Genomic DNA, 13,089 nt, shown 5'->3' with positions numbered 1-13,089 from the left:
AGCAGAAAAAATGTGAGCACGAGCATGTGATTTTTGAGTTCAAGCACACATTTTGAAAGAAAGCAGCTGACATCCAAGTGCGAGCAGAAAATATGAGTGCGAGGAGAATAAATCTGAGCGCGAGAAGGAGCTATGTCACTGAAAAGGAATGAAATCATGCTCTCAAACTGAAAATCTACGCTCTTGAATAAAGATACCATAAAAAATATACATACAGTAACTTGAACGATACATTTTGGTGATTATAGAAAGTCACTTGGAGCCATTTCAAAGCAGTTACAGGACCCAAGAGTGGTTATTTGATTGTTGTTTTAAAAGACAAAAATTAAAGATGAAAAACAAGTCATGGCCAAAAGGGATGAGTGAAATTTAAAAAATTGTTTGATTATCATTTCTATTTTGTATAAAAAATAAAATCACTAGAAAGCAGAAATGATGATTTTTCATATTCTGAGACTAGATGTGGTCACTTACAAGAAAAGAGGACCAAGTGTAAGATTGACCATGGTGGACATTTATGCTTTAGCCGAGGATGAAATGTCTTTGGAAGCCTACTCTTATATGATTTTGGACACAGCAAAACAAGGTATGTCATCCACAGAAATCTCACTGTGGTAAAGATTCAAAAACTTAAGAAAATAAAAATGTAAGTCTTGTTCTGATGGAGTTACCAGGTTTTAGCTCTGTTGTAAAGCCAAACAAAACCCAGATGATGTTATGGGAAGTGGCGGCAATTGCACAGAATAACTGCCATGTAGTAAGCATTAATACGTTTGTCCACCAGAGGTCCCCCTGACATCAGCAGCCTGGTTCCTCTTGGTCCTAAGTACACAGTGAAGTGGTATGCACCTCTGCTGCAGACCCAGGTGGTGGAGGTGGGCCAAGACAGTCTGCAGAGCAGAGACAGTGTCATCACAGCCAGGCGCCACAGCTCCACCTCCAACACCACAGGTACATCCATAGCTCAACATCTCACCCTTCAACACACACTGACACACAATGGAGTGCAAAGCATGCACAGGAGGACCTATAGACATGCAATGAGAGGTGGAAATGACAGAGAGATAGGGCTGACACATAACACAGTGCCCTCATCAGTAAGGTCTTCTGTAGCTTGCTCAAGAACACATGGGGTCGTGCCCAGGAGGCACTGGCACCTCTCCACTAACTATTCCATGCCACATACCGACTGGTCAGTGCCTGGCTTGAACCAGACACCCTCCAATTCACAAGCTGTCCCCACAGGCTGAGCTACTGTCATCGCAATAGCAAATAATCTGAATTTTTTACATAGTTCAATGTCTCTGTCTCAAGTGATCAATTCTTGACTAGTAGTGTCAGAATTAATACTTACTTTTTCTTGTAACTGATCACAGAATAAACCGTCTTATCTCTGCTATACAGTGAAGGTTGTCCATTGCATTAATGAATTTGTATTAAATCAGATGAGATTTGTGACCTGAATGAGTTGAATTTACAAGAAAATTGTGTAGAAACCCGTTGATGTAGAGGGTTTTAGTTTTTACTAGGGCCGGGACTTTAACGCGTTAATTAAGATTAATTAATTACACAAAAATTAACGCGTTAAAAAAATTTACGCATTTTAATCGCACTTATATTTGCACCGCGGAACGTTTCTCACTGGATGAGTTTCAGGAGTACCGATTATACTGGAGCACAATTATTTAACGAGTTAAAAAAGCCGCCGACACTTGGGGTGCGTCTCAGCTCGGGTCAGTAGAATTAACAGGCTGACAGTGACAATCACGTGAAACTGAGCCGAACTCATTCATGGTTGCCTCTGATTATACTGATAATAGCCTACCTATTAGCTTCCAATGTAGACGCGCGACATGCGCGCTCACAACCCAAAGCTGCCGCGTGCATTCGGTGCGACGGCGACGCCGTTTTTTCCCCCCGTGCATGTCCGTGGAGCTGTGCGCCGCGGACGTGCACGGTTCCCTACGTTGCTGTGTCAGGCAGGTGTTTCCCACGGAGCTCTGCCCCGTTTCAAAGGTGAAGGAAGCCCTAAGTGGAAAGACGTTGCCTCCGCGATGTAGAATGTGTTTTATAGAAGAGAAACACACATTTCAGGACCGCTGACTTGTATCATCAAAACAGACACATGTAAACACAGAAAGCTGAAAATCACTGGACATGTCTGTAGGGATTTTACAAATCAACAGTGTAAAGTAGAGCTGTCAAGATGTATGCAGTAGTTAATTATTGCATATCCTACTGTACCCATCACTCCTATTGTTTCTGATATACAGGTGCATTAGAATGTCATGGGAGAGTTTATTAAGGCCTATGTCACTAATTCAATTCAAAAAGTGAAACTAATACATTATATATATATATGTCCATTACACACCGAATGAAACATCCCATGTCTTTATTTATTCAGTTTATTTTAATAGTAATAATTATGGCTAACATTCAATGAAGACCTAAAATTCAGTATCCCCAAAATTGTAAATATTACAAAGGAACTTTTTTTTTTTTTCTTTCTTTCTTTTTTATTCAGTCATTATTCAATGGTATACTAAAACCTATATGAAAAAAATTGCTTCTCACTGTTCTCAGGTCAAATATTTATATGCGATTAAAAATGCGATTAATTTCGATTAATTAATTACAAAGCCTCTAATTAATTAGATTAATTTTTTTAATCGAGTCCCGGCCCTAGTTTTTACACAAGCTAAAACTAAACATGTCTAGTTGTATTAACCTAGAACCATAATTAGATTTAGTAGACATAACAAGTTAACATTAGTCAGCTTTACTCAAAATCATTAGTGCACATACATTATTTCTTTTCAGGAGTCTAAGTTGTGTGTCATAACTAATTTTAAGTTAAACATAAAGTACATGAGATCACTGTTTTGAACACAGTACATAACAGACAAAACAAACACCATACGGATTTACACGTACACGTTTACACATCCAGCTTCAACTATTATAGTTAAATTGGGTATCTTAAATAAAAATAAACAAGGCGGAGAAAAGGATTCAATTTAAAAGATGAATAAATAATATATATACACATACCTGAATACATATACACGTAACATAAAAATAAAATAAATAAAAAAATAAATCTTTCCCTTATATTAAGGCTAAAGATCCCTTCTAAATTTTGCCATCAGACTATGTGTTGCGATTAAAGTGAACAATAAATGGTTGCCAGATTCGATAGAACTTTTTTTTTTCAACGAGAATCTTATTTCCTATGTCATCCTGCCAGGCTGATCTTAGATGATCCATAGTAGCCGTACAGGTCAGGTTTGATAGTTCTTCGTATATCTTTGATATTCCTCCCTTTTTATGAGGATCCTGCATAAGTATCGATTCCATTGTGGATCGGTTGGGAGAACTTAGGTATGATGGATTATTCTGTATAATAAAGCTCTGTAACTGTAAATATTTATAGAACTGTGACCTCGGAATATTATATTTTCTCTGTAACTGTTCAAATGTTGGAAATACTTTATCTATAAATATATCTAAGAAGCTATGAATTCCTTTTTCGAACCAATCGTTAAATATTATATTAGTAAATGAAGGTGCGAAGGCATGGTTTTCAATAAGAGGGCTTTGAAGGGAACAGGACTGCCACCCATAGAATTTTCGAATCTGGGACCAGATCTTGAGTAAATGGGAGACGATCTGATTGGCTAATGATCCAGGGTCTACAGTGGGCAGAGCTGAAAACAGCATGGCTCGAAGGAAAGAGGGGCGACAGCAGGTCTTTTCTATACCTAGCCATATCGGAGAGTTTTTTTGTAGCCAATAGGCCATCATTTTAATATTGCTCGTCCAGTAATAAAGTTTAAAATTTGGCAATCACATACCTCCTGTTGATTTTGGTCTCTGTAAGAAGATCTTCCTTAATCTAGGTTTTTTCTTGTCCCAAATAATGGGGACATGGGACCATCTTTGCAGGTCTTCTGTTGTCTTATCTAGTAATTTTAGAAAGTTCTCTTTGTAAAGATCTGTGAAACCTTTGGCAACATTAATTCCTAAATATTTAAACTGAGTTGAGATCTCAAAGGGCAAATCATCAAAGAGTTGTCCGTCATTTAAAGTCTTGATTGGGAATACTATGCTTTTGCTAATATTGACTTTATATCCTGATAATTGGCCAAATTTATTTAAAATCAAATTTATTGCGGGGACCGATTTAGAGGGGTCGGAAATGTATATTAATAAATCATCTGCGAACATTGAGACTGTGTGCTCCTCACGCGGGGATAGTGGACATCCCTGTCTAGTGGATCGTGTTAATCTAAAGTACTCTACATACTTAAGTACTAATTCATCCTATTTGTCTGCACTGAGGCCATTGTCATGCGTAAAGGAGCCTGAAATAAACTTTGCACCGAAACCAAACCTTGACAGGGCCGAGAAGAGATAATCCCACTCAACCCTGTCAAAGGCCTTCTCTCCGTCCAGAGATATTAATATTTCATAGATTGAGTCGGAGTTGGATGTATATATAATATTGAATAATCTGCTAATGTTATGAGCCATTTGTCTGTTTTTGATAAACCCTGTTTGGTCCTCATGAATTATTGTTGTTAGTATATGTTCTATTCTAATTGCCAATATCAGGGTTTCCCCCAGTGTATTATAAGCCTTATTTTCTTGAAATCAGTTTTTGCGCTCCATCAACACGTGATCAGGTGTCTTTTTCATCACCTGACAACGTCACAACTTCGTCGCGCATAACGGGACATGTCACGGACATCATGCTCATCAGACCGCTGCTTCACCAGCTGACCGACCTCGTAGCCATTAACGTGAGCCGAGCCGCGGCTCTAGAGGCTCAGCCAGCTGCTGCAGCGACTAGTAGCTGTTAGCTGCTAGCACGTCGTCCCCTGCAGCGTCAGAGCTCCGGACTTCTGTGAGCCGAGCTGCTTTCACCAGATGTGAAAATGACCCAGCGTTTCATTTTTCAGCTCGTACGGTTCGCGTTTACACACGTTTGTTTTCTCTGTTCCAAACAGTAGATTACAGAGTATCTTTGGTAGATCCGTGATTGTCACGTTTCCATGACGACAGACCGGAAACAGACGCGTGGTCATGTTCACGTGACTCCAGATTGTAAAAATCTCTGAGGAAAAAAATAAAAATCTCTGGAGACACCAGGCAGTAGTTTTTTTGTTTTTAGTGCAGACAGTTGATATTATTTATCTAAATTATATTTTTATTATTTATTTATTTTTGTGGTTGGTTGAACAGCATTTCAAGAGTGCAATCTGTAAGACCTGGTGTTACATAAATGTCTTATAATAACACATGATAATGATAATATTTTCAAATTTCCAGTCAACTTTTAACATTGATCTTAAAGCCTTATGGAATCACTCCTTCTAAATTCTACTACTCCATTAATGAATCTGTTACCTATACGGCCCTGCCATCAGTCAATGGTCAGGGTCAGGCCCCTGACACAAAAAAACATGCTTGGGCACCGGTGGGCCGCTGGTGGGCCACCCTACCACCGGGCTTAACACGTTTTCTGGGGGAAACCCTGAATATCTTTGCCAAAATGTTGGTGTCTGTATTCAGTAGACTCACTGGTCTGTATGATGCTGTTTCAAGTGGATCTTTCCCTTTTTTATGTATGAAAGAAATTGTTGCCTGATAAAATGTTGTTGGAAGAAAGCCCCTTCCTGAAGATTCGTTGAAATTCTTCCAAGAGAAGAGGTGCAATCTCTGCAACAAAAGTCTTATAAAATTCAGGTGTGTACCCATCTGGGCCTGGGGCCTCATGTACTAAGACTTGCGTGGATTTCCTACTGAAACATGGCGTACGCTAGAATCCAGAAACTGTTGTACGCACAAAAGAAACAGATGAATCAAAGTCTGCGTACGCATCGATCCAAGCACTTTTCCTTTGTACATCCCAATCAACGTGGAATTGAGCGCACATGTAGAAGTGCTAAACTCCTCCCTGTCCACGCCCCCATTTAAATATGCAAATTCATTTAAATAGGGCCTGCACCGGGGATTCCCCTCTCTGCACCATCAGATTTACACCATGAGTAAAGGGAAGAAGCGCCACTTCACCGAGTCTGAGCTCAAAACGCTATTAAATAAAGTCGAGACGCGAAGATCTGTATTATTTGGTAGCCTCTAAAGAAATGTGTGTGTGAGGCAGTGAACGCTGTGGGGTCGGAGCAGCGCACACTCACTGAAATAAAAAATAAAAAATGGTCCAACGTGAAGGTGGAGGTGAAGCGGAGGATTTCGGTCCAATACAACATGTGAAATAGATTTAGTTTCCTTTGTTCATGCACCACTTGATTGAATCACTATTACTTTTTTCAAAAGAAATAATATATATATATATAGTGCTACCGTTAGTGGGAAACAAACAGAAGGACAAAACAACTTCATTACAAGGATTGACAAGACTGATCACACTTATATTAATGACTGCAAGTGCGCCGTGGCTACTGCAGTGTGACATTTCCAACTTTACGCACGCGTTTAATGACACAAATACTGAACACAAGGAGACAATAAAGGCCTTGTTAGATAGCTCTGCCGCTCCATTTTCACCAGGGAAAAACAAATGCACATATTTGAATGCACGTGCCCAAGTGGGCATTGTGCTGGTTTACATTCGGGGAGCAATTAAATGGATACATTATTTACTCACCGAGAAGCCACCCATCGTGCACCGTGCCAGCCTCCAGCCTGTTACCAACCATGCTATTGGTAAGAATGAACGAGTCATGCGTTGAACCAGGCCACCTTGCCATGATGTTGGTGAGCTGCATTTGCGCATCACATATTATTTGAACATTAATTGAATGAAAATGTTTCCTGTTGACGAAAACAAATTCATCCTGTGATGGCGCTTTTATAGCAACATGTGTGCAGTCAATAGCTCCGATTACATTAGGGAAATCGGCTCTTGCTGCAAATTGCGCTTTAATGTTGGCCTGTTCAACAGCATTGTATGGGAATTTGATGTACCTGGATGACATTCTTATGAACCCGTCCCACACAGCTGGCATGGCTCGGCTCAGAGTGGACTGGCACACTCCTGACCGGTCGGCCAGTTCCCTCTGGAAGGCTCCTATTGCCAGAAACCCCAGAGTGGTCAGCACCTGTGTGGGCACGGACAACCCCTGGCTCCTGGCTGTGTGTCGTTCTAGAGCCAGCCGCAGCTCTGCGCACAGCTCCAGTAACACTGGCCTCGGTGACCTAAAACGACTAATGAGCCAGTTGTCGTCATTAGCCAACAGATCCTCCCGTTCTCTAAACAACCGCTCACGTCTGATGTTACCATTTGCGATGTCTTCTAACAAGGCCAAGTCTGCCGTTGTTAATGCCATTTTTCATCACTTTGCGCATGCTTTTATGATTTATGAGTTATGATCCATATGATTGCAAACACGTGGATGTTAATTGTCCGTGTCTCTGATGTGCACATTACTCTGAGGACAAATTGTTTTCACATAATTAACAGTTTCCCAGCATCACCTCAAAGTGTCGCCAAAGGAACAATAGCTGTAGAAACGTGCGTACGCCAGCCATGAAGCTGGCGTGGGGCACCGCACATTTCCACGGTCATTTCACTTTTGATACATCTGAACGTTGGCGTGGAAAATGACGTACGCCACGTTTTTGTGCGTACGCAACATTAATACATGAGGCCCCTGGTGCTTTCGAACTCTGTAAGCTTCGTATTGCTAAGGTAACTTCCTCCAAAGTTATAGGCTCCTCCGGCATACACTGATCCTCTCGACAGATGGAGGGAATATTTGAACTATCAAAAAACTCCTGCATAGTTCTAGAAGTACCTGTCGCTTCTGTTGTATATAGTTTGGTATAAAATTGTTTGAATTCTTGATTTATTTCTGATTGGTCCTTTGTTGTATTTCCAGAACCTGTGCAAATTTCAGTTATATGTCTAGATGCCTCAGATACTCTTATCTGATAAGCCAGCTGCCATCCTATTTTCTCACCATGTTCATAGTATTTATGCCTGGAACGGTTTATTAATTTAGTTGTCTTGGATGTGGAGAGGAGATTGAACTCTCTCAGCAAGCAGTTCAGTTTATCCAATTCTACAATTTGTCTTGTTATTTTATTTATTCTCCTCTCATTTTGTGTTCTGGCCAACTGAGCCGAGTAGGAGATAATTTGTCCTTGGACGTATGCCTTCAGAGCCTCCCATAATGTACTTTTAGAAACATCTGGGGTCTCATTGATTTGCATGTATAAAACTAATTGAGATCTGATACATTCTGTATGGGTTTCACAGGCTAGTAAACCATTATCCATACGCCACATTTTGGATGAATGCCTACAGGGGAAATTTAGTTGCAGTCTTAGTGGGGCGTGATCCGATAAAACAATGGCTTCATAATCGATATATTTTACTGCTGTAAGTAGTTTCGAGTCCATGAAGAAGTAATCAATCCTGGAGAAGGATTTGAGAAAAATTAATCACAAAAGACATGTACATGTAGTAACTTCTAACAATTTTTATTATCTAACCTGTCAAACTTTACATCTACCCACCCCACCCCCAGCACTCCCCAAACAAGTGGTGGGGGGAAAAAAAGAGCTTATCCAAAGGCAAAGGCAACTTGCCATTTAACACACCTCAGAGGAGAGGGAGAAAAGTAAAAAAAAAAAAAAGAATAGACTTGGTCTCTAAGCTCCTTCTAGATCTATTTCATTTTTGAACCTCCAAATTCTAGTTTCTTGCTGTATTTAACATAAAACAGGAGCAATTAGCAATAGCAACATAAGACTTAGACTTAGACTTAGACTTTTCTTTATTGTCATTCAGAAGTACACCTCACAGTGCAGATAAGAACGAAATGTCGTTGCATTTGGCTCAGTGTAGCACAGGATATTGACAGCGCACAGGATATTGACAGCAGCAAGTATTTACAATAATAAATACAAATAAAAAATAGAAAATACTGTACATAGTGCTGGGTGGTATACCGGTTCACACCGAATACCGGTGTATATTTTCGTTATGATATGAATTTTAAATGTACCGCCATACCGGTGTATTTGATTACACAACGTTCGGAACGCTGCGCCGCGCGACACTGTTTCAGACCGGACCCTTTTCAATGTTGCGCTTCTAAACACGCATGGTGCGACTACAAGGCATGGTGAGGTGAGTAGTGCTCTGGTGTTACGTTACGGTGAAGATGGATAGGATAGACATTAGCCTCATTCACACTGCCGTTTGTATGCGGGGATCCTGCGCCAATTCTCCGCATCCTCCTTTGTGTGAAAGTCTCAGATGCGGCGAGGGGTGAAATTTCGCTGCGCCTCTGATGCTGCTCCTGTACTCCAGTATTGGATAGATCGGATGTAGGCGCACGGAGTGAGGGTGTGTCGGTCTAATGGTGTTCACTGTCTGATAACTGTACAGGTCCTTCACTCAACAAAATATAGATAAATGTCCCACAAAGCAATGTTACATGACCAAACAAAAGTAACATAGTAACTGGTAGTGTCTTTGGCAACTTATATGAGGAAAAAAATACCGCAGTTATTCGTGGAGAAGTGTCTGTCCGACTGACTATTTCTGCCCGAAAAAAAGCGTCTGTCCCCGGCAAAAAACTTTAACCCACCAACTGTTTGTCGTGGTGAAAAAAATCACCACGATGGTCTGCCCTCCCGACTGAGACTTCAGTTAACTTTCCCTCATAAACAGCCTCCCTCCCCGCGAGTGAAAGAGTCAGACAGGGTCCCGTTTACTGATGGCGATTATGTAATTATGTAATTAAAGGGGAACTACCGATTTTTACAACCTGGACCTTATTTCTAGCATAAAATACGATGCTTTACCCACCCAGATAACTTTGGTGTCATTTGGCGTTGTTCGGACGAAATTAGATCCAGTGGAGCACCTCATATCCACATGTTCAGTGAATCCTGCTGAATCTTCTTATATCGGCCACGCCCATTTTCGCCTACCGTTTTTTTTCGCAAATTTGCAAAATGTTGCAAACCTACTTTTTCGAACTCCTCCCAGGCAATTTCACTCATTTGCACGAAACTTTGCACACAGCATCTTTGGACCCTCCTGACAAAAAGTTGTGAAAAGATTTTTGATATTCCAAAGAATACTCAAGTTATTAAATAACAACTTTGTGTACATTTTGCTTCAAACAGACAGTCTTGCATATCTTGCCAAAGTACAGTCCCATTACCACAAAACCTTTGCTAATTTTGTTCCATGGCCCAATGACAGTTTGTGCAAACTTTGGTGCAAATCGGCCAATAGGTGGGGCTTTTATTGCTGAATGACGAAAGAACCGCTTGACTGCATTCACTTTTGATTGTAAATTCAGGCTTTCTCCAACAGAGGGCAGTGCTGGCTGGCTAATGGATACAAACCTCTGTTTAAGAGTCTGTAGGGTCACACAGTGTAGTCCTCTCATTATTTGTACTTTATGTATATTACAGGGAGTTGTTCAGACTTCAGCGTACATTTTTTAATACCGACAGTAGCACGTACCGACGCTTGTGGAATGCGAGGGCCCGTTCATCGCTGCTTGCAGCTTTAATTAGGGCCCGAGCACGAATTGCGTGCGAGGACCAATTGTATCTGTAATGATTCTTTTTCTTTTTCTTTAACCTCCCATTTGACTGCATATTTGGCGGCCTGAACATACCCCAAAACTCACCAAACTCGGAACATACGTCACATTTCAGTGCTGCTATTGGAATTCAAAAGGATTGGGGGTGGGTGTGGCCAGGGGACTCCATAGCTCCACCTAACGTCGATTGTCCCTGCGATTGTCCCTGCTCGGATTGTCATGAAATTTACAGGACTCATGCGTCTCAAGGATTTAGCCAGGAATTATTTTTCTCGGAATTTTTGCTGTAACAGGAAGTCAGCCATTCTGAATGGCGTGCAGTGATTTTCATTTTTCGGAAGCTGTTTTCGGGACTTTAGAATGTTCGCAGACTTACCAAATTTGGCCTATAGCTTCTAACCCATGAGTACGTTAATTCAATACCATAACTGCCCTCATGCTTGGCACGACAGCTCAGTAGCGCCACCTAACGCCCCCCTTATGGCTTTTCCCATTTTGTACGTACCCATTTCTATGCCTCGTACTTTATTTAACTTGTCCTACAGATTTAACGCCACAGACTTCACAGTCACTAAGTATCATCTTCAGAACTTGATGATGAGACCTTGTCAAAAGCTTTCGCCTACGTTATACCTGGTGGGCGTGGCAGTGTGTTCAATTTCGAGACCCCACTTATGGCTTTTCCCATTTTGTACATACCCATTTCTATGCCTTGTACTTTATTTAACTTGTCCTACAGATTAACGCCACAGACTTCACAGTCACTAAGTATCATCTCCAGAACTTGATGATGAAACCATGTCAAAAGCTTTTGCCTACGTTATACCTGGTGGGCGTGGCAATGCGTTCCATTTCGAGACCCCCCTTATGGCTTTTCCCATTGTGTAGGTACCCATTTCTATGCCTCATATTTTTTTTAACTTGTCCCACAGATTTAATGCCACAGACTTCACAGTCACTAAGCATCATCTTCAGAACTTGATGATGACACCTTGTCAAAAGCTTTTGCCTACGTTATACCTGGTGGGCGTGACAGTGTGTTCAAGCACCACCTAACGTCGAGTCATGTGACCAAAAACCTTCTCGGATCGTCATGAAATTCGCAGGACTGATGGGTCTCAAGGATTTAGCCAGGAATTATTTTTGCCGTAACAGGAAGTCGGTCATCTTGAATGGCGCATGACGATTTTCATTTTTCCAACGCTGTTTTCAGGACTTTAGGATGGTCGCAGACTCACCAAATTTGCTATGTAGCTTCTAACTCATGAGTACATTAATTCGATACCATAACTGCCCTCAGGCGCGGAACAACAGCTCAGAAGCGCCCCCTAACGCCCCCTTATGGGTTTTCCATTCTATACGGACTCATTTTCTATGCCTCGTACTTTAACTAACTCATCCTACAGATTTAACACCACAGACTTCGCATTCACTTAGTAGCATCCTCAGACCTTCAACAGCCTGCGTTGTAAATGGTGGGTGTGGTGGTGCGGTCAATTTCAATCCTTCGCCATTGCGCAGGAAGTCCTTATAACTTCAACCTACAATTTCTACACCAAATTGGTCACACATGTTGAGGGGTCTTCCCTGAATAGGTCTATGCATTAATACTGTGTTAAGTGAACAAATGGCTCCATAGCGCCCCCTGGAATATTTCAAACTTGAAGCCCTGCCTCCTACATGCACACCTATTAACGAAAGTCGGTACGCATATGTATCATGACCAGACGCACAAAAAACCCTCCTGGACACATACCCTCAGTCCAACAGGCAGTCCGCCATTTTCCTTCAAAGTCGATCCTTCACCACAAAGCAGGAAGTCCTTATAACTTCAACATACAATTTCCCATCTGCATGAAATTGCTTACACATGTGGAGGGGCTTGCCCTGAATACATCTCTGCATCAATACTCTGTCATATCTATAGCGCCACCCACTGGACACAGGAAGTCACTGAATATGTCACTGACACGGGTTCCAGTTAGGTAGGAACCTTTCCACAGACAACGGGCAAGCACACATCTGGTTGCGCGCACTTCAACGGCACCACAGCCCAACGTATGTGGGGCGAGGCCCCGTTCATCGCTGCTTGCAGCTTTAATTTTTAGATTTACTTGAATACTGTGTAATGTACCTGGGCTTGAACTTGAAGCAAAAGTATAATTATTACAAGTTGCACTACTTTTTGGTTTTATAAAAGATGTTTGTGAAATTTGCACAGTAAAAGTTCTGTATTTTGACTGCAATTGTCTTTGCATTCTGATTCCTCACTTCATTAGAATCATGAGTGGCTCTTTTTTGTAAAAAACATTTTCTGGGGCCATGCAAACCTGTATTACTACTAGTGTGGAATTATTCTACAATATTTACTCGTCATGACAGTAAAATAGACCATCCTAAGTCAATCTACTGCAGTAATTCCTCTCTCAACCAGTAGAAAATGCTGTGAACACCTGATTATGCATGAAAAAAAAAATACTGTCATATACCG

At 41.2% G+C, this 13,089-nt stretch overlaps 1 protein-coding gene across 3 annotated transcripts in view; it reads left to right on the top strand.

Moving 5' to 3' along the window:
• Window positions 1-13,089, top strand: part of LOC311265590 (rho guanine nucleotide exchange factor 10-like protein) — a 145,156-nt gene that overhangs the window by 69,489 nt on the left and 62,578 nt on the right. For all 3 annotated transcript variants that reach the window (XM_084367403.1, XM_084367404.1, XM_084367405.1), the window contains one exon: window positions 785-951. In XM_084367403.1, coding sequence (XP_084223529.1) covers window positions 785-951 — 167 coding nt within the window. The remainder of the gene's footprint in view (window positions 1-784; window positions 952-13,089) is intronic.

Source organism: Pagrus pagrus, assembly GCF_965226575.1.
Source record: "Pagrus pagrus genome assembly, chromosome: 11".
Taxonomy (NCBI): Eukaryota; Metazoa; Chordata; class Actinopteri; order Spariformes; family Sparidae; genus Pagrus; species Pagrus pagrus.
The sequence above is the reverse complement of the archived record's forward strand: the minus strand, read 5'-3'. Positions and strand labels throughout refer to the sequence as shown.